This window comes from Phocoena sinus, chromosome 2 (assembly GCF_008692025.1).
Source record: "Phocoena sinus isolate mPhoSin1 chromosome 2, mPhoSin1.pri, whole genome shotgun sequence".
NCBI classification, from domain to species: domain Eukaryota; kingdom Metazoa; phylum Chordata; class Mammalia; order Artiodactyla; family Phocoenidae; genus Phocoena; species Phocoena sinus.
In genome coordinates, this window is record NC_045764.1 from 12624775 (window position 1) to 12652368 (window position 27594).

General features: G+C 39.0%; 1 protein-coding gene across 1 annotated transcript in view; it reads right to left on the minus strand.

Annotated features, from left to right (window-relative positions):
- ARMC3 (armadillo repeat containing 3) overlaps nt 1-27594 on the minus strand; it is a 95379-nt gene that overhangs the window by 41762 nt on the left and 26023 nt on the right. Inside the window, exons 5-10 of the mRNA XM_032623209.1 lie at nt 23156-23224; nt 22735-22910; nt 20174-20368; nt 17619-17802; nt 10893-11045; nt 10686-10791 (exon numbers count right to left, since the gene is read on the minus strand). Of these exons, the coding sequence (XP_032479100.1) occupies nt 10686-10791; nt 10893-11045; nt 17619-17802; nt 20174-20368; nt 22735-22910; nt 23156-23224 (883 nt within the window). The remainder of the gene's footprint in view (nt 1-10685; nt 10792-10892; nt 11046-17618; nt 17803-20173; nt 20369-22734; nt 22911-23155; nt 23225-27594) is intronic.

Sequence of the window (27594 nt, forward strand, 5' to 3'; positions counted from 1 at the left end):
GTCTTATGGTCTTCTGCATACAAGTCTTTTGTCTCCTTAAGTAGGTTTATTCCTAGGTATTTTATTCTTTTTGTTGCAATGGTAAATGGGAGTGTTTTCTTAATTTCTCTTTCAGATTTTTCATCATTAGTATATAGGAATGCAAGAGATTTCTGTGCATTAATTTCATATCCTGCAACTTTACCAAGTTCATTGATTAACTCTGTTTTCTGGTGGCATTTTTAGGATTCTCTATGTATAATATCATGTCATCTGCAAACACTGACAGTTTTACTTCTTCTTTTCCAATTTGTATTCCTTTTATTTCTTTTTCTTCTCCGATTGCCATGGCTAGGACTTCCAAAGCTATGTTGAATAATAGTGGTGAGAGTGGACATCCTTGTCTTGTTCCTGATCGTAGAGGAAATGCTTTCATTTATTCACTATTGAGAATAATGTTTGCGGTGGGTTTGTCATATATGGCCTTTATTATGTTGAGGTAGGTTCCCCCTGTGCCCACTTTCTGGAGAGTTTTTATCATAAATGGGTGTTGAATTTTGTCAAAAGCTTTTCCTGCATCTATTGAGATGATCATATGGTTTTTATTCTTCAGTTTGTTAATATGGTGTATCACATTGATTACTTTGCGTAAATTGAAGAATCCTTGCATCCCTGGGATAAATCCTACTTGATCATGGTGTATGATCCTTTTAATCTGTCGTTGGTTCTGTTTGCTAGTATTTTGTTGAGGATTTTTGCATCTATATTCATCAGTGATATTTGTCTGTAATTTTCTTTTTTTGTTGTATCTTTGTCTGGTTTTGGTATCAGGGTGATGGTGGCCTCATAGAATGAGTTTGGGAGTGTTCCTTCCTCTGCAATTTTTTGGAAGACTTTGAGAAGGATGGGTGTTCATTCTTCTCTAAAAGTTTGATAGAATTCACCTGTGAAGCCATCTGGTCCTGGACTTTTGTTTGTTGGAAGAGTTTTTCTTTTTTTTTTTCTTTTTCTTTTTTTTTTTTTGCGGTATGCAGGCCTCTCACTGTTGTGGCCTCTCCCGTTGAGGAGCACAGGCTCTGGACACACAGGCTCAGCAGCCATGGCTCACGGGCCCCCAGCCGCGCTGCGGCATGTGGGATATTCCTGGACCGGGGCATGAACCAGTGTCCCCTGCATCGGCGGCGGACTCTCAACCACTGCGCCACCAGGGAAGCCCTGTTGGAAGATTTTTAATCACAGTTTCAATTTCATTACTTGTGATTGGTCTGTTCATATTTTCTATTTCTTCCTGGTTCAGTCTTGGAAGGTTATACCTTTCTAAGATTTTGTCCATTTCTTCCAGGTTGTCCATTTTATTGGCATAGAGTTGCTTGTAGTAGTCTCTTAGGATGCTTTGTATTTCTGCAGTGTCTGTTGTAACTTCTCCTTTTTCTTTTCTAATTTTATTGATTTGAGTCCTCTCCCTCTTTTTCTTGATGAGTCTGGCTAATGGTTTATCAATTTTATTTATCTTCTCAAAGAACCAGCTTTTAGTTTTATTGATCTTTGCTATTGTTTTCTTTGTTTCTATTTTATTTATTTCTGCTCTGATCTTTATGATTCCTTTCCTTCTGCTAACTTTGGGGTTTGTTTATTCTTCTTTCTCTAGGTCCTTCAGGTGTAAGGTTAGATTGTTTATTTGAGATTTTTCTTGTTTCTTGAGGTAGGCTTGTATAGCTATAAACTTCCCTCTTAGAACTGCTTTTGCTGCATCCCATAGGTTTTGGATCATCGTGTTTTCATTGTCATTTGTCTCTAGGTATTTTTTGATTTCCTCTTTGATTTCTTCAGTGATCTCTTGGTTATTTAGTAATGTATTGTTTAGCCTCCATGTGTTTGTGTATTTTATGTTTTTTTCCCTGTAATTCATTTCTCATCTCATAGTGTTGCGGTCAGAAAAGATGCTTGATATGATTTCACTTTTCTTAAATTTACTGAGGCTTGATATGTGACCCAAGATGTGATCTATCCTGGAGAATGTTCTGTACACACTTGAGAAGAAAGTGTAATCTGCTGTTTTTGGATGCAATGTCCTATAAATATCAATTAAATCTATCTGGTCTATTGTGTCATTTAAAGCTTCTGTTTCCTTATTTTTTTTCATTTTGGATGATCTGTCTGTTGGTGTAAGTGAGGTGTTGAAGTCCCCCACTATTATTGTGTTACTGTCGATTTCCTCTTTTATAGCTGTTAGCATTGCCTTATGTATTGAGGTGCTCCTGTGTTGGGTGCATATGTATTTATAATTGCTATATCTTCTTCTTGGATTGATCCCTTAATCATTATGTAGTGTCCTTCCTTGTCTCTTGTAACATTTTTTTTTTTTTTTTTTTTTGCGGTACGCGGTCCTCTCAGTGTTGTGGCCTCTACCGTTGCAGAGCACAGGCTCCGGACGCGCAGGTTCAGCGGCTATGGCTCACGGGCCCAGCCCCTCCGCGGCATGTGCGATCCTCCCAGATCAGGGCACGAACCCACGTGCCCTGCATCGGCAGGCGGACTCTCAACCACTGCGCCACCAGGGAGGCCCTCTTGTAACATTCTTTATTTTCAAGTCTATTTTATCTGATATGAGTATTGCTACTCCAGGTTTCTTTTGATTTCCATTTGCATGGAATATCTTTTTCCATCCTCTCACTTTCAGTCTGTATGTGTCTCTAGGTCTGAAGTGGGTCTCTTGTAGACAGCATATATATGGGACTTGTTTTTGTATCCATTCAGCAAGCCTGTGTCTTTTGGTTGGAGCATTTAATCCATTCACGTTTAAGGTAATTATAGATATGTATGTTCCTATGACCATATTCTTAATCGTTTTGGGTTTGTTTTTGTAGGTCCTTTTCTTCTCTTGTGTTTCCCACTTAGAGAAGTTCCTTTAGCATTTGTTGTAGAGATGGTTTGGTGGTGCTGAATTCTCTTAGCTTTTGCTTGTCTGTAAGGCTTTTGATTTCTCCGTCAAATCTGAATGAGATCCTTGCCAGGTAGAGTAATCTTGGTTGTAGGTTCTTCCCTTTCATCACTTTAAGTATATCATGCCACTCCCTTCTGGCTTGTAGAGTTTCTGCTGAGAAATCAGCTGTTAACCTGATGGGAGTTCCCTTGTATGTTATTTGTCATTTTTCCCTTGCTGCTTTCAATAATTTTTGTGTGTCTTTAATTTTTGCCAATTTGTTTACTATGTGTCTTGGTGTGTTTCTCCTTGGGTGTATCCTGTATGGGACTCGCTGCGCTTCCTGGACTTGGGTGGCTATTTCCTTTCCCATGTTAGGGAAATATTCGACTGTAATCTCTTCAAATATTTTCTCGGGTCCTTTCTCTCTCTCTTCTCCTTCTGGGACCCCTACAATGTGAATGTTGTTGCGTTTAATGTTGTCCCAGAGGTCTCTTAGGCTGTATTCATTTCTTTTCATTCTTTTTTCTTTATTCTTTTCCACAGCAGTGAATTCCACCATTCTGTCTTCCAGGTCACTTATCAGTTCTTCTGCCTCAGTTATTCTGCTATTGATTCCTTCTAGTGTAGTTTTCATTTCAGTTATTATATTGTTCATCTCTGTTTGTTTGTCCTTTTATTCTTCTAGGTCTTTGTTAAACATTTCTTGCATCTTCTCAATCTTTGCCTCCATTCTTTTTCCGAGGTCCTGGATCATTTTCACTATCATTATTCTGAATTCTTTTTCTGGAAGGCTGCCTATCTCCACTTCATTTAGTTGTTTTTTTGGGGTTTTATCTTGTTCCTTCATCTGGTACATAGCTCTGTGCCTTTTCATCTTGTCTATCTTTCTGTGAATGTGGTTTTTGTTCCACAGGCTGCAGGATTGTAGTTCTTCGTGCTTCTGCTGTCTGCCTTCTGGTGGATGAGGCTACCTAAGAGGCTTGTGTAAGTTTCCTGATGGGAGGGCCTGGTGGTGGGTAGAACTGACTGTTGCTCTGGTGGGAAGAGCTCAATAAAACTATAATTCACTTGTCTCCTGATGGGTGGGCCTGGGTTCCCTCCCTGTTGGTTGTTTGGCCTGAGGCGACCCAACACTGGAGCCTACCTGGACACTTTGGTGGAGCTAATGACAGACTCTGGGAGGGCTCATGGCAAGGAGTACTTACCAGAACTTCTGCTGCCAGTGTCCTTGTCCCCACAGTGAGCCACAGCCACCCCCTGCCTCTGCAGGAGTCCCTCCAACACTAGCAGGTAGGTCTGGTTCAGTCTCCTTTGGGGTCACTGCTCCTTCCCCTGGGTCCCGATACGCATACTACTTTGTGTGTGCCCTCCAAGTGTGGAGTCTCTGTTTTTCCAGGTCCTGTCGAAGTCCTGCAGTCAAATCCTACTAGGCTTCAAACTCTGATTCTCTAGTAATTCTTCTCCCGTTGCTGGACCCCCAGGTTGGGAAGCCTGACATGGGGCTCAGAACCTTCACTCCAGTGGGTGGACTTTTGTTGTATAAGTATTCTCCAGTTTGTGAGTTAACCATCCAGCAGTTACGGGATTTGATTTTACTGTGATTGTGCCCCTCCTACCATCTCATTGCGGCTTCTCCTTTGTCTTTGGATGTGGGGTATCTTTTGTGGTGAGTTCCAGTGTCTTCCTGTTGATGATTGTCCAGCAGCTAGTTGTGATTCTGGTGTTCTCACAAGAGGGGGTGAGAGCACGTCCTTCTACTCCGCCATCTTGGTTCCTCCCTCAATCTGCTTAACTCTGCTTGTTTTCTGTTTTATTCACTAGCCTGTTGTATTTTTTAGATTCCACATATGAGTGATCTCATACAGTATTTGTCTTTCTCTCTCTGACTTATTTCACTTAGCATAATGCCCTCCAAGTCCATGCATGTTGCTGCAAATGGCAAAATTTCATTCTTTTTTATGGCTGAGTAGTATTCCATTATATATATATATACCACTTCTTTTTTCTTTATTAATTTTTATTGGTGTATAGTTGCTTTACAATGTTGTGTTAGTTTCTGTTGTTCAGCAAAGTGAATCAGTTATACGTATACATATATCCACTCTTTTTTGGATTTCCTTCCCATTTAGGTCACCACAAAGCATTGAGTAGAGTTCTCTGTGCTATACAGTAGGTTCTCATTAGTTATCTATTTTATATATAGTAGTGTATACATATCAATTGTAGTTATTACTTTTTATAATTTAATTTTATTCACTGTGTTTTATTTCTTAAAATAATTGTATGTTTTGAAAAATACCTAGTCAACAATCGTACTATTTTCTAATCTTTTCATTGTTTACCAATAGCCAAAATTTAGTGTTCACATTGGGAAATGAAAAGCATTGAACTCTTTTCATTCTTGGAATAACTTAAAAACTCTAATTCTGATCAGATCCAACAGATGGCAGTGATGTTATAAATTAATAGTGTAAAATATTCTTATAATATGTAGACTCTGCCCCTCAGAAAATGTGAACCAAGAATAAATTCTCTCAGTACTTGCATAAATAATATAAAACTTTGATATGACTACTTGGATAAAAGAGTACAAAGTAAATATAACATGAAATTTAGCTGAAATAGTACTTCTTTCAAAAGCGAACAACTTTCTCCTTTCCAAAAAGTATTATAAATTGAGAACTGTCAGAAAGATTAACAGTGAACCAAAAAAGATAATGGTGTCCAAATTAACTAAGTGGAGTACATTTTTATTTAAGATTCATTATTGCTTCTTGGTTTCCTTTTTTATCTCTTTCTATGGGGGTTGTTTTAACCTCACTTTTTACTTATTCACTTAAAAATGATATTACTTGTTTTCTCCCAGTCACTTTAAATAAGTGAATCTGGCTATTCTTGTCCTCTTTTCCTATACCCTCAAATAGTTATTTTTATTCTTATTCATTGCCTTTTGTCCACTTTGAGTAACGTTTTTCTGCAGATAATAAAGAACGAAAAGTATGGCTAGAAGACTCTTAGAGCTAAGTTGCTCTCCACTTTGTGATCCAAATTATGTGAAAACAAACAAACACCACAATACAGATGATCACTTTCTGTTTCAAGTTATGGGCATTGTCAGATAGACCTTCTGTTTTTCACTGTCCTTTTCCTTTTGGTTGTATTTCCCCCCCGAAAGCCTGCTATGGGATGGGCACAATTCTAGATGCTTGGTGTGTGTCAGTGAATTAAACAGACAAAGGTGTTGGGTGCTGGTCAGAGAACATAATGAGTGAGCTGTATGGTATGTAAGAAAATGATAAGAGTTATGAGAAAAGGGCAGTAGGAAAGGAGGATGGAGTATGTGTGTGGGTGGTACAGTTGTAACCATGGTGGTCACCACATTTGGGCAGACCTGAGGGGGTGAGGGACTGAGCGGTGGGCATCCTGGAGTAGAAGAACATTCCACGCAGAGAGGATGGTCATACAAAAGGCCTAAAGCAAAACACTTCTGGGAGGTGAATGTACACTCAGAATATATCTATTTTACGCTTCGTCATTTTACTCTCTGACATTGGCTTGTTTGTAAGTAAAGGGATTTGTGTTTGTTAAATTATTTTTTAAACTACAATTTCACTTATCCATAACTCAATACCTGGAGACTTCACATATCCAGAACACACGTGAGAACTATCAGAAAAAAAAGAAAGGAAGAAAGAAATGGCCTGTGAAGACCAAAACACCCCTTAGAGCAGTGGCCTCGGGTCCTCCCTTACTGCTTTTATGTAAACTTTGATAAAGCTTGGTTACCTGGTATCCAAGCTGTTCACTGACTGAAAGGAAGGGATCCGAAGAGAGCCTCGGCAGGGTTGTGCCTGCCAATCAGATCTACAGACAGCAGTGAATATTAACACTGACAGCCCGCCAGTAGGAGTCAATAAAATGCACCAACCCCAAAGGCACCCCACCTAGAGGCTATCCTCAGAGAGGAGGCAAGCACCCACCTTCCCTAAGGGGCCCTGACGACACCACTGTGGAGCGTACGATAGCCACTTACTCAAAATGATAACCATACCCCACCCCCCCAAAGTTTTGATTCAAACTCATTACAAATTTTTAAAAGCTTTGTTGATTATAGAAGTAAATTTTCAAGTGTCTAGAAGACTTTATCTAGGAAGCCTCATTCGCAGAAAATAACAATTAGGCAAGATCTTTTGGTACCAATTAAAGAGATACTTATAATTCAAGTTGAAAATCTTCCACAAAGGGGTATGGATGACCTGGTTATTTATTTATCATTGCTACCAAATTTCTCATCATTCTATTTTATTACATTTGGGTGTGTTTTCTCTTGCAAGAGTGCAAATCTGAATCCATGTATTTTAGATTATAAATTATTTTACGTATATTATAAAATTCTGTTTTTAGATTATAAAAATACTTTGACTTAAAAAAGCATTTGCCAGTTTTGCAAAGAGAGTCACAGCAAAGTATGTTCCTCTTTCCTCTGGTTGATTACTTTCTTTACTTCAGAATATCCTGATTTACCCACAACTTTCCAAGCAAAACTCAGTTACACAAAGGAAATTATACCAGCATTATATGTTATCATAACATGCCAGTTATTACTCAGTTCATGAAATGAGTCTCCAGCTCCAGAAGGTACCCTGAGTGTAAGAATTAGAAATCCATTTTAGGCACTTGAGATAGAAGTATAGGGGAAGGGGTTACATTTGAACAAACAAAATTAGAATTCTCAGGGCTTAACTGCATTAATAAAAAAAAAAAAAAGAAAAAGGCTAGCAGTTATCAGGTATCCAAACAGCTACCAAATGCACCTGGAAGACAATAGCTCTGGGTTTTTGCCTTCTTCTCTTACTACTTAGGTGTGGTGGAAAAGCAACTTTCTAACTATTTCTAACCCTCAGCTCCAGCCCCCCAGCAGCAGAGGCAGGGACTCAGCCTTGCTCCTACAGCTAGCACTTTGCTAGGAAAGCTGATGAAATGGACTGCTTCTAAAAATCGATGCTGGAAACACTCACCAGTGCCGAGTTTAAGATAATCTTTTAAAAATGATCTGAGTAGGAAACATTTTTTTACTACAAATAACCAGTCATCTTTGTTGTCTCTTCTGCTGTGGTTGGCTTCAGTAAGTACCACCCTAGAAGGATCGACAATGGGGCTTGTTTGTGTTCATTCCTTTTGATTGACTATAAAATCTTTTTCAACCCCAGTTTTCAGCATTTGGCACAAACAGGTCAAATCTGACTCCATTTCCTTCTCAAAACCATTAATTTTCAGTATCTTTTAGCTCAAAAATTCCAAAGTAAAAGCTATACAGACCTCAAAAAAAATCCATAGAACACTTTTATTCATGTCCCACTTCCCTCACCAAACGTAAGTTGGAAAAAAGAAATCACAATGTACGGGTACATAATAGGTTAAAGAAATAACAGCAATTAAAATTTATAAAAAATTGAATTACAAAAATAAGGTTGATTGTCATAGAGGAGAAGTCAGGCAACATTTAGCCCTAATTGGCCTCCCTGTGTTGACAAAATGGAACTATACTGGCAGAAGACAAAAATCTCATAAATAGGTAATTGAGAGAAAAGATCTGAAGGCAGCTTCTTTTAGAACTACTTGCCATCCTAATTTTCTATGATTTTATATAAAACGACATAAGCCAGGCAAACTCACATCAAATCAAGAGGGCTGTGTACACTGGAGGCCTTTTAGAGTGTGTTAGGTAATATATAAATCTAAATGCACTGGAGATAGAAGTGTTTTTGTGTCATAAGATTTTTTCACTGGCATGACTACACTGTAAAAATCACTGAATATGTTGTTTTCAAATTGCTACTTACTGTGACCCAATATTCTAGAAATGTGTGTGCTTTCATACAGATGATGATGGCCCTGAATTTAGGAAATTATCATGTCAAAGGTTGTAGCTGTTAAAGGAACATAATTTTGTTTTGATGCTTATGCATTTCAGCTGCGTTTTTATTGGACATTGTTAGATTTTTAGTCATTCCATTAAGGTCTTATAAAATATTTGTGTGGGAGTATAGAAAAAGAAAGGGTAAGAGACAGATGAACTATATGATGGGGATGGAGGAGGATTTATTTCAAGTAAGAAAGGGGTAATTTTAGGCACAATGCCACAAAACAATAATAAATGAGTGTTAAAAACTAACGTACTGAGATGGTTAATTTTATGTGTCACCTTGACTGGGCTAAGGGATGCCCAGTCAATAATGATGAAACATTATTTACGAGTGTGTCTGTGAGGGTGTTTCTGGAAGAGGTCAGCATTTGAATCCGCAGACTGAATAAAGATCCCTCTTATCAACGTGGGTGGGCATCATCCAATCCACTGAGGAACTGTACAGAACAGAGGAGGAAGGGTAAATTTGCTCTCTGCTTGAGACGGGACAGCCATCTTCTCCTTTCCTTGGACATCAGTGCCCCAGGTTCTCACACTGGGACTGACCTTTACAACCTTGTTCTCCACGTCACAGACAGCAGATCGTGGGACTTCTCAGCCTTCATAAGCTCATGAGCCAATCCCTATAATAAATCTCATATATATATCTCCTATTGGTTGTGTTTCTCTAGAGAACCCTGACTAATACTCATACCATATTTAGGGAAGGTAAATAAAATTTTTTTTACTCTTCTTTATTTATTTAGATTTACTTTTTATTGAGCTTACATTGGCCTATAACATTATGTAAGTTCATATGTACATTATATTTCTACTTCTGTATACACTATGGTGTGCTCACCACCAAAAATTTAGTTTCCATCCGTTACCATACAGTTGATCCCCTTTACCCATTTCCCACTCCCACGCCCCACCACCCCACCCCTTCCCCTGTGGTAATCACTACTCTGTTCTTTGTATTGATACATTTGTTTTTGTTTGATTGGGCTTGTTCGTTTATTTTGTTGGTTTGTTTTTTATATTCCACATAAGAGTGAAATCATAGAATATTTGTCTTTCTTCATCTGACTTACTTCACTCAGTATATCTTCAGGGCCCATCCATGTTATCGCAAATGGCAATAATCATTTTATTTATGAAAGTTGCCTTCTGAAAATTCTGTTTTATAAGGCAACTGTATCTTCTGTAGAGGAAATAGTAAGGCTTTGGGATCTAACAGATCTGGCTTTAATTTCTAGCTCATCTATTTGAATGAATATGTGTACCCAGGAAAATTAGGGAAACTTGCAGAGCTTCAGTTTCCTCATTAGTAGATGGAGTATCTAGACAATTAAACTTTTAAATGAATATAAATTACATTTCACAGTGTTTGGAATACGGAGGACATTCCTTTTCAACCCTTCTCCATAAGTATATACCCATATATGTTGTTTTCAATGGACTTTTAAAATGTTTCTCGATTTATCTAATGTTTATGTCCTTTTAAAATTGGTTCTTTAAAATTTTTTTCTTGATTTACCAATATTTGTAGACTGGCTTTAATATTTCCAACATTAGCCAGTTTTCTCTGTTCTGGAACCTTCTACAAGATTTAGCCTGTTACCTGCATCGAATGGCCTGCACATTTTCCCAGCAAGACCAGAAACCCTCAAGATTTTGTAATGTCTTTGGAAAACAGGCTTATCTGCTGACTCTTATTTTCATAAGGGTTCCTGAAGAATAAATAACTCAACATAGAAGCACCTGAAAGAATATGTAAACTGCCTTGAAAGCCAGGAGATTACGATGAGCACATCTTGGACTGTTAAATATCCCATAAACAAGTCCCCGTTGAATGAGTCTTTTTGTACTTACTTTGCATTAGCGGGATTACAAGTGGTCAGATTCGCCAGGGCAAAGGCCGAAGCTTCCCTTACCTCTTCATTGTCACTTTTTAGTAACTGAATTAACTGTGGGATCCCTACAGAAAAAGAAAGGTAAAATGTGACTTTACAGACATCCATGTGAACTAGAATATGGCAACCTAAAAATGTTCAAAGTGGCCTTTTCCAGTTTGCTTACCCTGATTATTGAAAAATTCTTTGCTGCCCGAATTCTCACACATTGCCGAAATAGCTTGGGAAGCGGCAATTTTAGTTCCATCGTTTTCAGAACCCAAAAGGGTTACAAGGCATTTTTCAACTTCTTGTTCGTGAAAAAGTTTTCTGTTTTCAGCTGTCATAAACCAAAAGGGAGAAAAAAAAAAGTCAGAATTTTGCTGCAAAAACTGTGCAAGTGTAAAGACTTCCGCATCCAAAATATGATAGGAATTCAAACTATTTGTTAGCTTTAGTCAGTCTAAAATATATACCTATTTATCCTTTGGAACACAGTGATTATGCAAAATGAATTATGGGCATTGCATTTTTTTCATATTCCCTCATGATATCAATACTATGGCAGAGAAAATTCTGTAATAAGAAAGAGGCAAGCTTCAGACTTAGCAGGAACTTATTTAACATCAGTCATGTGCCTGTCATGGTGCTGTGTTCACATGCGCTGTCTTCTCACTGAATACAAAAACCTGTTTATTTTAAATACAAAGCCCTATATTTGAAGAATGCCTAAGACGCACAAACCTGTGAGCTGGATGCTCAAGAGCAGAGCAAAGAGGAGGAGAAAGTCAAAATGAGTAATAAAGTATTGATATGATCCCAAGTCTTAAGGAATTTATGATCATCTTTTATCTTGTTACAATATATGCTGACATAGCAAAAACTATAATAATTACTTAATTGCTAAGTTGCCATAAACATAACATAAACATAGCACAGTTCCGTTTGAAAACAAAGTTATGACTCTGAGTACATACCATGATATTAACCCCACTATAAAACACTAAATTAAAACCAAAACCAAAGTATTTTTAATGTTCTTTTTGTTCCCGATGTTCCTCTATTCAGTTTGATTTTTTAATAAATGACAATCTCATCACTATACAAAAGCAAATACTGCATTGAATTAAATTAGAACAGTAAACAATTTTTGTTTTGTGTTCTACAGTTAATTCTAAATAAATTACTATTTATTAAAAGCATGTACTAGAAAAAATATATATTAAACCGAACTCAGTTTTAATGCTATAACAGAACCAGAGACAAGTTGGAAAAGAAGCAGCTTACAGATAATTCCTTGCTAATTTATTTACAGTTCCTAAGAAAATTTTGTCATAGGTTTGGTTCTCATTAATTAACCTTTATAAAGTCAATGTAAATGATTAAAATGGAAGAATATGTGATATGTGCTCTTAGGATGTTGATATACAAGAGAAGAATATTTTGTTAGAATAAAGATCTCTGCAAAAAATGCTTATACTACCTTAGATTACATCAACATGTGGAAATAATTCACTACTTGTACATATTTTAATTAACTTTTTTTCCCAGAGATATCTTCAGAAATTATAGCAACTAGGTTTCCACTTTTATTGATTTTTGTCTTCTTTCAACAATGATTTTTAAAAATTACCTTTTTCACAGAAGCGGTATCACGGTCAGATGTCACCACCTTTGCAAATACTGTTTTGGCCTTTGTTCCTCTGATACACAGATGTATGCCGGAGCAATCTGGCCATCACTGGCACAAGCTAAGTCACTAACACTTCTGTTCATTCGTCTTAAAGCAATCATGAACCATGTCCTATAATCCTATCATTTTAATCCCTGCTCGTTTCACTTAAAACTGGAATTCAGTCAGGCCATAACTGTTTCATTAACAAGCTGCGATTAATACTTAAATCTCAAGTATATGGCCCCTAAAATGTTTTAAAATATATGTAGTCCTTATTAGTTTTCCCTGAATAAACAAGATCTCAAACTTTTTCAGAATCTCTGACTTAAAATCCTCAGATTTATAATTAAGACTTCCAAGATGGGCTTCCCTGGTGGCGCAGTGGTTGAGAGTGCGCCTGCCGGTGCAGGGGACACGGGTTCGTGCCCCGGTCCGGGAAGATCCCACATGCCGCAGAGCGGCTGGGCCCGTGGGCCATGGCCGCTGAGCCTGCGCATCCGGAGCCTGTGCTTCGCAACGGGAGAGGCCACAACAGTGAGAGGCCTGCGTACCGCAAAAAAAAAAAAAAAAAAAAAAAAAAAGACTTCCGAGATGATGCTCAATCAACTTCACTAAACAGAACACTCTGAGTGGATTCTATCAAGAAAATCGACCAAAAGAATTAATTTGAAAAGACTAACTTTGGAGTATGTGATGGTTACAATAAACAGTGTATACACAATTATTGGAACAATTTTTAAAAACTAATTTAAATACTGTGGGCAATTAGTTTCTCAACCCTGCTGGGAGTGTTCTCAAAATCCAGCTGTGTTCACCAAACCTCAAAAGTGCTGACTGCAGCATGGCTATAATGGATTTAAAAGATGAATTAACATATTAACCAAGTACCTTCATTGAATTGCTACACTGAGAAGTATTTACATGTTAATTACACAGAAAGTAAAGATGGCAAGGTAATTATGCTACTAATAGAATAATGTCCTTTAAAAATAACATTTGTTCAGTATCACTAAATTTAAAAGCATGAGGTTTTGTATCTGAAAATAAATCTGTATGTAGTGATGCTTTTCTTTACCCATTCTCAGAAGTTGCTAGTGGGCCACCTGTGCTCCTGCTGAGATGTTAATGCAGTTCATAAACCTCATGGCAATATGGTAGTTAACACCTTCCTCCTCCTGGTGCCAGGTCAAAGGCATACTAATTTAGGGGTGCATATTAAAACTTTACTCAGCAAACAAAACTTAAAGAGTGTATATTATGTGGTTTTGTTTCAAACAAAAGGTGGAAGCAATCCAGGTGTCTATTAGCAGATGAAAGGATCAACAAATGTGATATAATTATACAATGGCATATTTTTCAGAGTCGAAAAGGAAGGACATCCTGACACATGCTACAACATGAATGAACCTTGAGGACATTATGTTCAGTGAAATAAGCCAATCACAAAAGGACAAATATTGTGTTTTCATTGCATGTCAAAAACACAAAAACTGTGTTTTTGACATGCAATGACAATGCTAACCCTAATCCTAGCCTACAAAAAACTTTTATGATGATGGAAAGTAGAAAGAGAATGTTATAAATGAATATGGAACAGTATAAGGAGCAACATTTGTTAAAACCTACTTATGAATGGAGTTAAGAAAATATAAACTGGACTACATCAAAGTTTAAAATGTCTGTGCATCAAAAGACACAATCAATAGAGTTAAAAAGGCAACCCACAGAATGGGAGAAAATATTTGCAAGTCATATATCGGATAAGGAGTGAATATCTAGAAAATATAAAAACTCCTACAATTCAATAACAAAAAAATTTTAAACCCAGTTTAAAAATGGGCAAAGGATTTGAATAGGCATTTCTCCAAAGAAGATTTTTTTTTTTTGTTTTGTTTTGTTTTTTTTTTTTTTTTTTGCAGTACGCGGGCCTCTCACTGTTGTGGCCTCTCCCGTTGCGGAGCACAGGCTTTGGACGCGCAGGCTCAGCGGCCATGGCTCACGGGCCCAGCCGCTCCGCGGCATGTGGGATCTTCCCGGACCGGGACACGAACCCGTGTCCTCTGCATTGGCAGGCAGACTCTCAACCACTGCGCCACCAGGGAAGCCCCCAAAGAAGATTTTTTAAATGGCTATTTAGCACATGAAAAAGATGCTCAACATCACTAACCATGAAGGAAATGCAAATCAAAACACAAAGAGATACCACTTCACACCCATTAGGATGGCTACTATTAAAAAAAAAGAGAAAAAGACAGAATATACCAAGTGTTGGCAAGAATGTGGAGAAATTGGAACCCTTGTGCCCTGTTGACGGGAATGTAAAATGGTGTAGCTGCTATGGAAAACAGTATGGCAGTTCCTCAAATTAGTAAACGTAGAATTACCGTATGATTCAGCAATTCCAATTCTGGATGTATACCCTAAAGAATTGGAAGTGGGGGCTTCCCTGGTGGCGCAGTGGTTGGGAGTCTGCCTGCCAGTGCAGGGGACACGGGTTCGTGCCCCTGTCCAGGAAGATCCCACATGCCGCGGAGCGGCTGGGCCCGTGAGCCGTGGCTGCTGAGCCTGCGCGTCCGGAGCCTGTGCTCCACAACGGGAGAGGCCACAGCAGTGAGAGGCCCGCGTACAGCACACACACAAAAAAAGAATTGGAAGCGGGGGCCCAAAGAGATATTTGTACATCTGTGTTCATAGCAGCATTATTCACTGTACCCAAAAGGTGGAAGCAATCCAGGTGTCTATTAGCAGATGAAAGGATCAACAAATGTGATATAATTATACAATGGCATATTTTTCAGAGTCGAAAAGGAAGGACATCCTGACACATGCTACAACATGAATGAACCTTGAGGACATTATGTTCAGTGAAATAAGCCAATCACAAAAGGACAAATATTGTATGATTCCACTTATATAAGTACTTGTAGTCAAACTCACACAGACAGAAAGAATGGTTTCCAAGGACTGCAGGGAGGGAGAAGGGGGGAGTTATTTATTCATGGGTACAGGAGGTTAGGCTTGTGAGACGAAGAGGCCTGCAGCTGGATGGTGGTGATGGTAGCACAACATGAATGTATTTAATACCACTGAACTGTACGCTTAGAAATGGTGAAGTCGGTGAATTTTATACTATGTGTATTTTACAATTTTTCAAAAAAGAACAGACCTCATCTCCTTTCCTTCAGTCAAAACCTGCCCTTCTTCTTGAGTTCCCCATTTCTGTGAGTGGCACCATTCTACGTCCGGCTGTCCAAGCCAGAAGGCCTTGTCCTTGGCATTACCTTCTTCTTTCCCCAACCCACAGAGTCATTCAACAAACCCATATGGACCCTCAAGCACCGTGCTGCTGGGTCTCCTTGCAGACGCCTCTGAGTCCATCACGACCACCTCGGCTCTGCTTCACGACCCCCCTCTCACCTCGATCACCGCAGCAGTCCCCTTCCCGGTCTTCCTGCAACTGGTCCTGTGCATGTCTAATCTCTTCTCCACTTTGCAGCAAGAGTGCTCTTTCTCTAAAAAGTGAACATCTGTAGGGTTCCCTCCCCTCTCTAAGTCACTTGAGGGGTGCTTTGTTGCCATGAAAATAAAGTCCAAAGCCCCTAAACTTGGCCCGTGATGCCCATTAGCACGTGGCGCCTCACGACTTCTCCGGCCTGGACTCTCAGTTTTCTGCTGCACTCTATTCACTGGCCATTCTGGAAACTTTCAGCTCTGGAACTCACCACGCTCTGCCCCTCTCTGGCCACTACACACTGTCCCTTCTCCTCAGAGCACTGCTGAGCCCCGCCGACCCACCAGGACCTTCTTTGCCTAGCCAGTTTCCCTCATCTCCTCTAGGTCCGAGCCTGTAAATCACCTGTTCCGGGAAGGCTTGTCTGACCCGAGTCTGCGTTAGGTGGAACCTCCTGGGGGATCCTGTTCCCCCATCATCAGGCACGTTTAACACGGCATCGCGACTGCCTGCTTACTTGCCTGCCCTGGGTTTGTTCATACAAACTGGGGGCTTAATAAACATTAATAAATGAATTCATAAACAGATCCAGATAGGCTGTAGCTCACTCACAGACACAACCCTAGGTCACTGCAGTGCCAGTAGCGTAATTAGTAGTAGAACTAGAGTGCAAGAGCTCTCCATCCCGTGCTCTTTTCACTACTGTATCGCGTGATGGGTAATAAACTCACAAAACTTGTATCACAAGAGGGGCCGAAACCCAAAGAGAAGTTGAGATACGTAAAAATTTTAGGTTTGACATTGCTCATGTCTTTCCATTGCCCTCTCATCTGGTCTCAAATAACTAAGAAGGCCTGGGATAGATGGAGAACAGAACTGACCAGGTAATGACAACGCCTAAGTTCCTTTTGGGAGAATTCTGAATTAAGCAATTTTGTCAAAATTAATTTTACAGGCTGTCTTTAGATTTGGCCTGTATGATGTAACTCACGAGGCCCCTCTCTATTGACTTAGTACTGGGAGGTGAAATTTGGCATACTGCATTAAAACTTTGAAGAAATCCAGTATGGGTTGAAAAGGAAATGTTTCCCATAATATAGACATATATACAGATGTGAGTATATATGTTTAGAATATAAATCACTTAAAGTAGTCAAAGCTGTCATCATTTATAAGAGGGGTGATGTGGAGGGGGGAAAATAAAATTACATCTTTTATTAAATAAAATACTCCAAATATACATAAATTGAAACTATAATTTTATCTTCAGTGCTCATGATGTAATTAATCTCCCATATTTTACAGATTTATGTCAACATAGCTTGCCAGTGAAATGAAAATTGTATTTTGTGTATAGTATGAGCATATTATTTTTCACAGCTATATAACATGGAATAGCTAGACTCCAGCTGCAACTCGAAATTACTGTATAGATATCATTCCAAATGTGGATTTATTGAAATGATGTTTTCGGGATTATAGAGAGTGCATACATTCTGTAAAATTTCAAAATCAGGAGAAATAAAAGCTTAAAACTTAATTTAGGAATTAACTGTTTAAAAATAGGTTATAATTAAATCATATTGAGTTTATTAAATCCTGGACAAAGCAATTTCTACTTTTACTTACTAGCATTGAGATGAATTTTGATCTTAAATAGTAAGTATAGCACTATCCTCAAATGACCATCTAAAAGCAGACAAATGCTGTACCATTTGTTAGTACTAATTGAAATCAAGACTACAGGAGGAAATAGGTATGCTTAGTTTATACAAAATGAGACATACGATCATAAGCGGCTTTAGTAATTGCTCTTGCTGCATTCTTTTGAATATCAGGAATTGTAGAGTTTTCTGCAAATGATAGGAGCTTCTTAAGACCCCCTGTCTGCTGAATCATCACCATGGTATCCATATCTTCAAGGCAATTGGCCAACACGGAAAGCGCTTCTATATGAAGGTCACTCAATTCCTAATAATAAAAGCAAACACAACTTTAGAAAATTGTAATAGAAGCAATCCACACTTTCCCAATTTTATTACAAGAGGGACTCAGATCAGTCAGAACATAATGTAATTAATTTTGTTGTGACAGAGGCCCAAGGAAACAGTTCTGTTTATTAATGTGACATCTCTCTCCCTGACCATTAGTCCCATCTCTTCTCATTTCCCCTACTCCAAAATGTTTTACAGATAAAAAATAGTTGCTGGAAACATCAAGTAATGGTATCCAAGTGATGCTGCTCAAACAGCCTTCTACCGACAAGTTTAAAATCTAAAGAAAATATTTTTTGAAAAAGCAGAAGCTGAAAGAAAGTATATTCCTTAAAATCTCCGATTGGTAGAGGGAGGTATTGTGAGTGTGTGGCTTTCTTGCCTGAGGAATCTCCAGAATCCCCATAGCAGTGGAAAACTGAAGCCTTTTCTGAACAGTTAGAAATTTAAGGTAGAAATCACAGTAAAGATGCTCCACTGCCGTGGTATTCTACACAGCAGTGGTTCTGATCAAGAAACTCACTTCACAGCAAAAGAAATGCAGCAGTGGGCAGATGGTCACAGAAATCACTGGCCGTCCCATGTTCCCTACCATCCTGCAGCAGCTGGCTTGATAGAATGGCCTATGCAAGACACAGTGACAGTGCTAGCTAAGTGGCAATAACTTGCAGGGCTATATATTCTCTGGAACAGCATCCAATGTATGTTGCTGTTACTCCCAGGAACCAAGGAATGGATATGGGAGTGGCACCGCTCACTATTACCCATGGCAATTCAGTAGCAAAAATTTTGTTTCCTGTACCTGTAACCTTATGCTCTGCTGATCTAGAAATCTTAGATCCAAAGGGATCGATACTTCCACCAGGAGACACAACAATGAGTCCACAGAACTAAAAGCTAAGACTGCCACCTGGCCTCTTTGGGAGCCTCATGGTTCTGAATCAACAGGCAAAGAAGAGAGTTACCGTGCTGATTGGGGTGATTGAGCCCACCTATCCAAGGGAAATTGGACTGCTACTCCACAACAGAGGTGAGGAAGACTATGCCTGGAATACAGGGGGTCCCTTATGGCATTTCTTAGTAATACCATACCCTGTGATTAAGGTTGATGGAAAACTATAATGACCCAATCTGGGTACCACTACTAATGGTCCAGGCTCTTCAGGAATGAAGGTTTGGGTCACCACATCGAGTAAAGAATCAAGATGGGGCTTCCCTGGTGGCGCAGTGGTTGAGAGTCCGCCTGCCGATGCAGGGGACACGGGTTCGTGCCCCGGTCTGGGAAGATCCCACATGCCGGGCTCCTGTGCGTCCGGAGCCTGTGCTCCGCAACAGGAGAGGCCACAACAGTGAGAGGCCCGCATACCGCAAGAAAAAAAGAATCGAGATGACCTGAGGTGCTTGCTGAGGGCAAGCAGAATATGGAATGGGTATCTGAAGAAGGTAGTTATAAATACCAACTACAACCATGTGATCAGTTACAGAAAAGAGGACTATAATTTTCATGAGTATTGCTTCCTTATTTTGTTAGGAATGTGCGTGTGTGTGTGTGTGCGTGTGTGTGTATGAAATATCCTTTTCTTCTCTCTCTTATCCCCTCAGGCAACATGAGATGTACTGCCTTTACAATATGGTATTTAAGTACGGTTAATTTTACATCTTATTATGGGATGTCAAGGAGAAGAGGAAACATCATCCAAGGACTTTGCATCCTCCTGTGGGGAAGGGGACAGTGTGTTTTGTTGTACACAGGACAGCTGGACCATGTTAAGTGGAAGTATGATCTTGTTTTTGTCTTTATTTGGAGATTAATGATTTAGGAGCTGTGTACATATGCCAGATTGACTAGTGATGGTTAATATTTATGTTTTAACTTGGCTAGCCCACAGTATCCAGATATTTAGTTAAACATTATTCTAGATGTTTCTGTGAAGGCATTTTTTAGGTGAAATTAATATTTAAATCAGTAGACTGAGTAAAGCAGGTTACCCTCCATCATGTGTGGTAAATGACTCTTCTTGCATTACCCTAGAGAAAACTGGGGCAGACAAAGGTTAAAAGACTAATTCTAGGTGTTTCAAGAAAACATAAGATCACTAACAAAAATTTAAAAATCTTAAATCAGAAGATTTTAAAAAATGAAATTATTTTAGAATGCCCTCTACCAATTGTCTGCTTTAATTGTGCTGGTAAACTATGTAGCAATAAGCAAATTAGTCCATTCTACTTAGCAGCATGCTTAAATATAATAAAATTTCATTTAAAAAATATTCTATAGTTTGTATTTTATAACAACACTTAGGAGAGATACATCTCCTCATAGAGAGTTGAATGAATGTTACAGGTACCTTAGTTTCTAGGATCTTAATAAGGTGGTCCACTCCTTGACTGTCTCTTAGCATTGCCCGGCACTCCTTATCATTTGTAATAACATCTAAGGTTTTGAGAGCCAACAACTGAATAATTGGATATTCTGACTTCAAGAGATCTAATATAGGAGGGATTGCATTTAGTTCTTGAAGTGTCGCTTGGCACTGAAAATCCTGCCAGGAAATATAAATGTTCAAATAAGTGGTTTTTAAAGCAAAATACAGTCTTAAGAATGGAGAGATTCTATTTTCTAACAAAGAACATTATAAGTTATAATGTTCCCATCTTTTATTCTGGATTTGCTTCCAAAATAACTCACAAACAAATATAAGCAAACCCTGGATTGACAACACCAAAATATTCATTTTAACTATACAGACCTTGTCAATAATAGGAAATAGGCATGATCTATGACTTCTCAGCAGCTACTGTTTTTTTATTATACAGCAAATTCCTCTTACTACAAACAGCATCACAATAAAATCTATGCATAATGAAATTCTTTTCACACGCTATACCCTGTTTCAAATAGTAGTCGATAAAATGAAATGACGGTATCAATTCCTTATTATTGTCATTCAGATGGATGGTTTATAAAATGCTAATCTGCATGCAGTGCTGTTGGCAGGACCTGTGCAGGCAAATTTACATCTGACACATAACCTTAATTTAAGACATTTACAAGAGCAAGGGGTCATTAGAGTCCAGACAAGTCTGGACTGCATGGTGTGCCTGTAATCCTGGGTGAGTGGTGGAGGGAGGGTTGTTGGGGTGAGCGACAGAGAAAACAAAGCAAAAAAGTCATGAAAAGCTCCCAAACTCTGACTACTAAGTCATGACATTTTAAATCAAAACAGGGTAAACTTAAAATAGAATTAAAGACAGAAAAGACCCCACTTTCAGCTTATCTTCCCTCTGTCTATCCTTCAACTGGCCTCTCATAGTCAGCTTCCTTCAGACATAAAAACTGTAGGTTGCTGCTTGCTATGGGTTGAATTGTACCCCCCCACAAAATATCTTGAAGTCCTACTCCTCAGTACCTCAAAATGTGACCTTATTTGGAAATGGGATCGTTGCAGATGTAATTAGTTAAGCTAAGGTCATGGGGGAGTAGGGTGGGTAATTATTGGTGTCCATATAAGATTGGTGTCTTTATAACAGGAGGCGAGAGAGCTGACAGAGGGAGAGATTGCAGTGATGAGGCTGCAAACCAGGGACCACCAAGGATTCACAGCCACCACCAGAAGCTGGGAAGAGGTAAGGGAGGATTCTACCCAGAGTCCCAGACGGAGCATGGCCCTGATGACACCTTGATGTCAGAAGTCCAGCCTCCAGAACCGTGAGGGAATAGGTTCCTGTTGTTTTAGCCAGTTTGTTGTACTTTGTTACAGCAGCCTTAGGAAATGAATACACTGTTATTAGCTAGTCCTTCTGTTATGAAGAATAGTGGAGGTAAGTCTTTTCATTTCCACTTGATAAAAAATATAGAGAAATAGACTTAATGAGGAATCTTGGCATGAAACACACAGACACGTTTGCAGGATTATTTAGGCCTATAGGATGAAGTAAAGTCACCAGAGAAGGGGTATGGCTGTACTTGCTCTTCAGGAAGAGGAAAGGTAACACCAGTGGGTGCCCAGCTACGTGGCAAGGACATGCCAGGGCCAGGGTTGCATGCTTTGGGTGCCTTTTGGCATGAGTGCCTTTGTCCTCTTTTTCTATATATTTTGTCTAGATACTTTGCTTCTCAATGAAACCTCCTTCACCTTTGCTTCCATATCTCTTCTTTCACATTCTCTTGACGGCTATTTAAAATGGTGTCTTGTACTTCCAGTTGATCTAAAGCTTATCAAACGTGTGTGGGAATTGTTCAGGAACCTGAACAGGAAAAGAAGCAGAGAAGGCTGTCCAAAGTGGCAGCAAGCTGACCTGCTGGGGGTGTGAGGGTGTGTGTGCTGGGTTGGGGATTGGAGGGGAGGGGCCAGAGGACAGGACAGGTTGTGGGCGGAGGGTGGGTAGGGTGTTTCTTCCATTATGAAGGAAAGCATCACAGCGAGGTAGCATCTTGCAACTGTGAATGATGAGTTCTGTTCAGCAAAACTCAACTTTTCACCAACAAATAAGCTGAATCCAAAATCTTGGTACATTGCGTAAGGCAGATGATACCAACCAATTGGATCACCAAGATTAGATCAACAGTTTACTGCCTAGGTCAAAACTAGTTCAACACTAATATTAGATTTCCTGTTTTGGAAGAAATAGTACTTACCTAGTATAATCCTGCCTTAATTTGCAAGCCCATTCTATTCTTTTAAAGTGCCCTTTTATGGGGGACAGTTACTTACAAAACGTGAAAACTGAAAGGTATCGACTCTAAACTTCCATTATTTTTCCTCTGAATGATAACTACTAAATAGTACTGAGAAGGAGTGATTTTAATTAAAACTGGACCTTTTTTTAAAGCTTTGTCCTTTTTTAATGGGAAAATAAATTCTATAACCAGCTTTTGTCAAAACTCATTGTTAAAAATTAATCTCACCTGGACCAAGTTGTAAATGCACTCGATAGAATTCTTCTTCACGTCCGGGTCTGGGCTGCTTAGCAGTCTGATGAGAGGCTCTAATCCACCTTGTTCAAATATTTGCACTTTGCTGGTATACTCTGCAGACATGTTTGCTAGGCAAAGACTAGCAAACTCATGGATAACTACTTCCTCTGTGTATCAAAAACAAATAACACAAGTATGTAAAGGCTTATTCAACCATTATGTTAAACCACGCTGTGAAAACCAAAGCTCCACAGATCTTACCTTGGTTGGAGCCCATCTTAGTTTGAGAGAGTTTAATGACAATACAGAATTGGTGTTTCATAAACTATTTTCAATCGGTACTTTAATAAGATGTGAAAAATAAATCATTCCCCATTTTTGAAATATTGATAGATGGAGGATGCAGAGTTACCTTCTGCGGCCAGCTGAGCAATCACAGAATTCATGACATCTAACTCCCTTAACAATTTTTTGACATCATCTACAAAAGAAGAAACAGAATATTAATGTTTATTAATTATAATAATAATGGCAATGTCTGTGGAATAGTTCCTTATGAGATAGGTTCTATTATTACCTAATTTTACAGATAAGGAAATCGAGGTTCACAATCACACAGCAAGTAAGAGGTGGGGACGGGTTTCACACCCAGGTCTGTCTGACCCCAGACAGACTATAGCCCATGTTGCTTGATTGCTCAGCTGTACGACCTTCCAAAACACTAGAAAAGATAACCATAAATGCACGAAAGTGCCTAGAACACCATCAGTAAAGTTGAGTTACTGTGCCCTACACTTGCTTATGATATAAGAATAATTCTTTTTGTTTTGTTTTGTTGGGAGGATATTTTTAAATTTAGATTTTAATAAAACTAGTATAAAATGCAAATAAGAATTATCCTCAGCCTTTTCCCATAAATACATCTTGTATATGTTCCATTTGCTTATCAGAAATGCCAAAGATGCTTAAAGATAAGTATATTAATTGTTTAAAGTTCACTTTTGTATTATTTACAGGAGCCTAATTAAATCTAGACAATTATGCCCCTGCTTCTTTCTTGCCATCCTTAACGCCCTTTTTCTGAGAAATAAGGCATAGCTGCTACTTCAGTTTTGCAATTTCTCTTCTTGGTCGATTATCTCTTCTGTAAGCCAAAATTAGTGTTACCAGAAGTTTGGAAAAATTCACTTTGCAGCAGCTGAAGCAGATGGTCTCGGGAATTAACCGCTGGATACGTTTGCTTTTTCTTGGACACCTTTTCCTGTGTGATTCAGGGATGTGGCTGTTCCTCAACCTGTCAAAACTTCTTTCTCTCTGTTCTGTTCAGAATGGCTCAAAGAGGGCTAGCGAACTTGCAGCTAGCTGTATATGCACATGGATAGGCTTTCAGCACAAAAGAATAATTGAGTTTTGGGGAAGTGTAGGACTTCATATTTTACAGTCGAAACTCCTCTGAAAAACGCATTACCTCCACAGGTCTAGAAATAATACCCATGGCATAATAGTCAGATCCTTCCAAGTGTCCTGGTAAACTAGGCAGAGGTGCCCCCTCTGGAAAAGCATGCTGTCATTCTCTTCTCACTCTTATGAGTCCAGTCTGTGTTGTTTGCAATGATTTTTTGGAAGGTTGTACCAAAGTTCCCTATTTTTACATGCTAGAAGAAAAGCATTTCTGGGCTTTTAGATCTCCAAGTACATTCTCCACTTAGTATACAAAATAATCTTCCATCTACTTCAAAGTTTCTGCTACAACGCTGACCATGAGGTCAGGAAGATTCTGGCCCTGTGTACTCTCTGCTCCTTGTGTTTCCCTGCAGGAAGCATCTGCTCCCACAGGGAGAGGGCCCCTTGCTGCATCTGTATGTGCCACCACCCCCTTGCTGTGCCCAAACAAGTTAAAAGTTTTCATCAGAGGATTCTCTGGGCCACGAAATTCCTTTCTACATATGAATTTAGCCCAAGTCTGTTCAACAACAGATCTAGGAGGTTTATCCACTACACCACTTTCTTAAGGCTCAATGGATCATTCAGATTCAATGGCAGCTCTTGTAAATTGGTGGCATAGCTGATTAACTTGTTATTCAACTTTCTGACACCAGATTGTTCAAATAGTCCTTCTGTTCTTGAGGTTAAATCAGCAGAAATAATGGGTAAGCTGCTACTTCTGTCACATTAAATATAATATTGATCTCTGTCCCCTTCTTTCTCAGCAGAGAATACTCTCAGATATGGCAACTTGGACTTGTGGTTGGGCCACATGAACACGTTCTAGGCAAGCAGTGGGACACCTACAATTCTAGCTTGGTTCAGAACTGCCAGCACCTTCCTTCCCGGAGTATCTTCATGCCATCTGGGTTTTTTTTTTTTTTTCAGTCATCAGTTTTATACACATCAGTGTATACATGTCAATCCAAATCGCCCAATTCATCACACGACTATCCCCACCGACCCACCGCTTTCCCCCCTTGGTGACCATACGTTTGTTCTCTACATCTGTGTCTCAACTTCTGCCCTGCAAACCGGTTCATCTGTACCATTTTTCTAGGTTCCACATATATGCATTAATATATGATAATTGTTTTTCTCTTTCTGACTTAACTTCAATCTGTATGACAGTATCTAGATCCATCCACGTCTCAACAAATGACCCAATTTCATTCCTTTTTATGGCTGAGTAATATTCCATTGTATATATGTACCACATCTTCTTTATCCATTTGTCTGTCGATGGGCATTTAGGTTGCTTCCATGACCTGGCTATTGTAAATAGTGCTGCAATGAACATTGGGGTGCATGTGTCTTTTTGGATTATGGTTTTCTCTGGGTATATGACCAGTAGTGAGATTGCTGGATCATATGGTAATTCAATTTTTAGTTTTTTAAGGAACCTCCATACTGTTCTCCATAGTGGCTGTATCAATTTACATTCCCACCAACAGTGCAAGAGGGTTCCCTTTTATCCACACCCTCTCCAGCATTTGTTGTTTGTAGATTTTCTGATAATTCCCATTCTAATTGGTGTGAGGTGATACCTCATTGTAGTTTCGATTTGCATTTCTCTAATAATTAGTGATGTTGAGCAGCTTTTCATGTGCTTCTTGGCCATCTGTAGGTCTTCTTTGGAGAAATGTCTATTTAGATCTTCTGCCCATTTTTGGATTGGGTTGTTTGTATTTTTAATATTGAGCTGCATGAGCTGTTAATATATTTTTGAGATTAATCCTTTGTCCGTTGATTTGTTTGCAAATATTTTCTCCCATTCTGAGGGTTGTCTTTTCGTCTTGTTTATGGTTCCCTTTGCTATGCAAAAGCTTTGAAGTTTCATTAGGTCCCTTTTGTTTATTTTTGTTTTTATTTCCATGACTCTAGGAGGTGGATCAAAAAAGATATTGCTGGGCTTCCCTGGTGGCGCAGTGGTTGAGAGTCTGCCTGCCGATGCAGGGGACACGGGGTCGTGCCCCAGTCCGGGAAGATCCCACATGCCGCGGAGCGGCTGGGCCCATGAGCCATGGCCGCTGAGCCTGCGCGTCCAGAGGCTGTGCTCCACAATGGGAGAGGCCACAACAGTGAGAGGCCCGCGTACCACAAAAAAAAAAAAGATCTTGCTGTGATTTATCTCAAAGAGTGTTCTTCCTATGTTTTCCTCTAACAGTTTTATAGTGTCTGGTCTTACATTTAGGTCTCCAATCCATTTTGCGTTTATTTTTGTGTATGGTGTTAGGCAGTGTTCTAATTTCATTCTTTTACATGTAGCTGTCCAGTTTTGCCAGCACCACTTATTGAAGAGACTGTCTTTTCTCCATTGTATATCCTTGCCTCCTTTGTCATAGATTAGTTGACCATAGGTGTGTGGGTTTATCTCTGGGCTTTCTATCTTGTTCCATTGATCTATATTTCTGTTTTTGTGCCAGTACCATATTGACTTGATCACTGTAGCTTTGTAGTATAGTCTGAAGTCAGGGAGTCTGGTTCCTCCAGCTCTGTTTTTTTCCCTCAAGACTTGTTTGGCTATTCGGGGTCTTTGGTGTCCCATAAAAATTTTAAGATTTTTTTTTTTTGTAGTATCTTTGTCTGGTTTTGGTATCAGGGTGATGGTGGCCTCATAGAATGAGTTTGGGAGTGTTCCTTCCTCTGCAATTTTTTGGAAGAGTTTGAGAAGGGTGGGTGCTAGCTCTTTTCTAAATGTTTGATAGAATTCACCTGTGAAGCCAGCTGGTCCTGGACTTTTGTTTGTTGGAAGATTTTTGATCATAGTTTCAATTTCATTACTTGTGATTGGTCTGCTCATATTTTCTATTTCTTCCTGGTTCAGTCTTGGAAGGTTATACATTTTAAGAATTTGTCCATTTCTTCCAGGTTGTCCATTTTATTGGCATAGAGTTGCCTGTAGTAGTCTCTTAGGATGCTTTGTATTTCTGCAGTGTCTGTTGTAACTTCTCCTTTTTCTTTTCTAATTTTATTGATTTGAGTCCTCTCCCTCTTTTTCTTGATGAGTCTGGCTAATGGTTTATCAATTTTATTTATCTTCTCAAAGAACCAGCTTTTAGTTTTATTGATCTTTGCTACTGTTTTCATTGTTTCTATTTTATTTATTTCTGCTCTGATCTTTATGATTCCTTTCTTTCTGCTAACTTTGGGTTTTGTTTGTTCTTTCTCTAGTTCCTTTAGGTGTAATTTTAGATTGTTTATTTTAGATTTTTCTTGTTTCTTGAGGTTGGCTTGTATTGCTATAAACTTCCCTCTTAGAACTGCTTTTGCTGCATCCCATAGGTTTTGGATCATCGTGTTTTCATTGTCATTTGTCTGTAGGTATTTTTTGATTTCCTCTTTGATTTCTTCAGTGATCTCTTG